We start from the raw sequence: 1,883 nt of genomic DNA on the forward strand, positions 1-1,883 counted from the left end.
GACTAGTTACCCTCTGCATCCATGTATAGAATAACACACTGCGGCTTCTCCAGCACATTGCCTGTCAATCAGTGATAGTTTTCTCGTGGTGAAGATTTCGCAAAGGATACCCGACAGTGTCATTTGCACCTCTCCTCTCCATCCAATCAATGGGATTGGTGTGGGATGTTGTTGTTGTTGTTGTTGATGTTTTCTCTCCATCGCTACTGCTTCCTGTTGATTGATTTTAGAATAATACATTTTTGATTCTGAAAATGGCTTTTTTTTCATGTTTTCAACGTTTTTACCCTTTCTGGGTGACATTTTAATCTGTGATAGATACAAAACAGGGGAAGATGGTGGAGGTAGAAATTGGAGGATGGGCCGATAGTAGGCCTAATGCATGGAATGGAATACAGAATCGTGAGTGATACCTCATTATAATGAGCCCGTCCTCAGATTTCTGCCTCCACCAGCCTCCATTGATACAATATAAATACATAAAATACATTTCTGTTTCTCTCTGTAGGCTTGACAGCTACTGGGGAGGTTGACGCCCCCCCCCTCCACCTCCACCTCCACCCAGGTGCCCCGTCCCCTCCTTCTCTGGAGCATGCCCATCGCCCCCGCACCATGGCTCCTCTGCTGGGGGGCTCGGGGTGGCTGCTTCGTCACTCCGTGGTCATGTGTCTACTCCTCCACAGTCTGGTCCTGATGACCTTCTGCTTCCACCACGCCGCCACCAGCTGCTCCAGCTCTTGCTACTGCTCCGACAGCGATCCCTCCGAAGGGGAAGGAGTCGATGGTGGTGATGATGGAGGCGGTGGCGGCGGCGGCGGCGGCAGCAGAGTTGGTGGTGGCGGCGGTGGTAAGACGGTCCGCTGTAGCAACCTGCAGCTGACAGAGATCCCCCAGGACCTCCCCAACGACACGCGCCGTATCTACCTGGATTACAACCTCCTGACGGCGGTGCCTGCTGGGGCTTTCTCGGACCTCCCCCTCCTCACTGAGCTGGACCTGTCCCACAACGATCTCGCCCAGCTGGAGCCCGGGGCGTTCCGAGGCCTGGGCGATACGCTCCAGTTCCTGGACCTGTCCTCCAACAAGCTGGTCACCTTCAACCCTGAGGCGTTCGAGGGTCTAAAGGCACGCGCCAACCTGACCAACAACCCTTGGCACTGCGACTGCAACCTCCAGATGGCCATGCCCCACGTGGACCTGGAGCCCCTGTCACTGACAGGCATCGTGTGTCAGACCTCGGAGCCACGCGACGTGGGGGCGGAGGGTGTGCCCTTCCTCCTGGCCAAAGACCTGGACCTGTGTGTGGTGATGAAGAAGACCACCGACATAGCCATGCTGGTGACCATGTTTGGCTGGTTCACAATGGTGATCTCCTACCTGGTGTACTATGTGAGACACAACACCGAGGACGCCAGGAGACACCTGGATTACCTCAAGTCCCTCCCCACCAAGCAGATCAGGTCCGAGGAGTCCTCCACCATCAGCACTGTGGTATAGGGACCAGACCTGGGTTCAAAAAGTACCTGCAATCCTTTCAAATATTTAGCTGTGCTTGATTGAGTTGTACTGGAGATAAGCAAATGCTCCACTGTGTAGTTGAAAGTGTTTCGAATGCTTTTCAACCCAGGTCTGAGGGGCACGGAGAGGTGATAAAGGTTGTATGGTAAACTTTGCTGGATATGTTGTATGGCAGAAGCAGGGGGCTACGGCTGCATGGGTCGGTTGTTACCCACACTACCACCCATTGCATTGCCACCCCAGGACATTTCTAATGCCTTTCTTTCTCTGTGGAAGCAGCAATTTTTGCCAATTCAGGAAGTAAATCCAGGCCATAGCAATCTAACCCAGATGAATAATTCATCCAAGAGTGGAGCCCATTAGGA

General features: G+C 53.3%; 1 protein-coding gene across 1 annotated transcript; it reads left to right on the forward strand.

The window, feature by feature from the left end:
* Nucleotides 1-612: 612 nt before the first annotated feature.
* Nucleotides 613-1,497, forward strand: lrrc3ca (leucine rich repeat containing 3Ca; the record flags this gene model as incomplete). Its single annotated transcript, XM_080542424.1, has 1 exon — nt 613-1,497. The coding sequence occupies one exon, from the start codon at nt 613-615 to the stop codon at nt 1,495-1,497; it is 885 nt and encodes a 294-aa protein (XP_080398550.1).
* Between the last annotated feature and the right edge of the window lie 386 nt (nt 1,498-1,883).

This window comes from Nansenia antarctica, assembly GCF_963989245.1.
Source record: "Nansenia antarctica genome assembly, chromosome: 11".
In the NCBI taxonomy this organism is placed as follows: Eukaryota; Metazoa; Chordata; class Actinopteri; order Argentiniformes; family Microstomatidae; genus Nansenia; species Nansenia antarctica.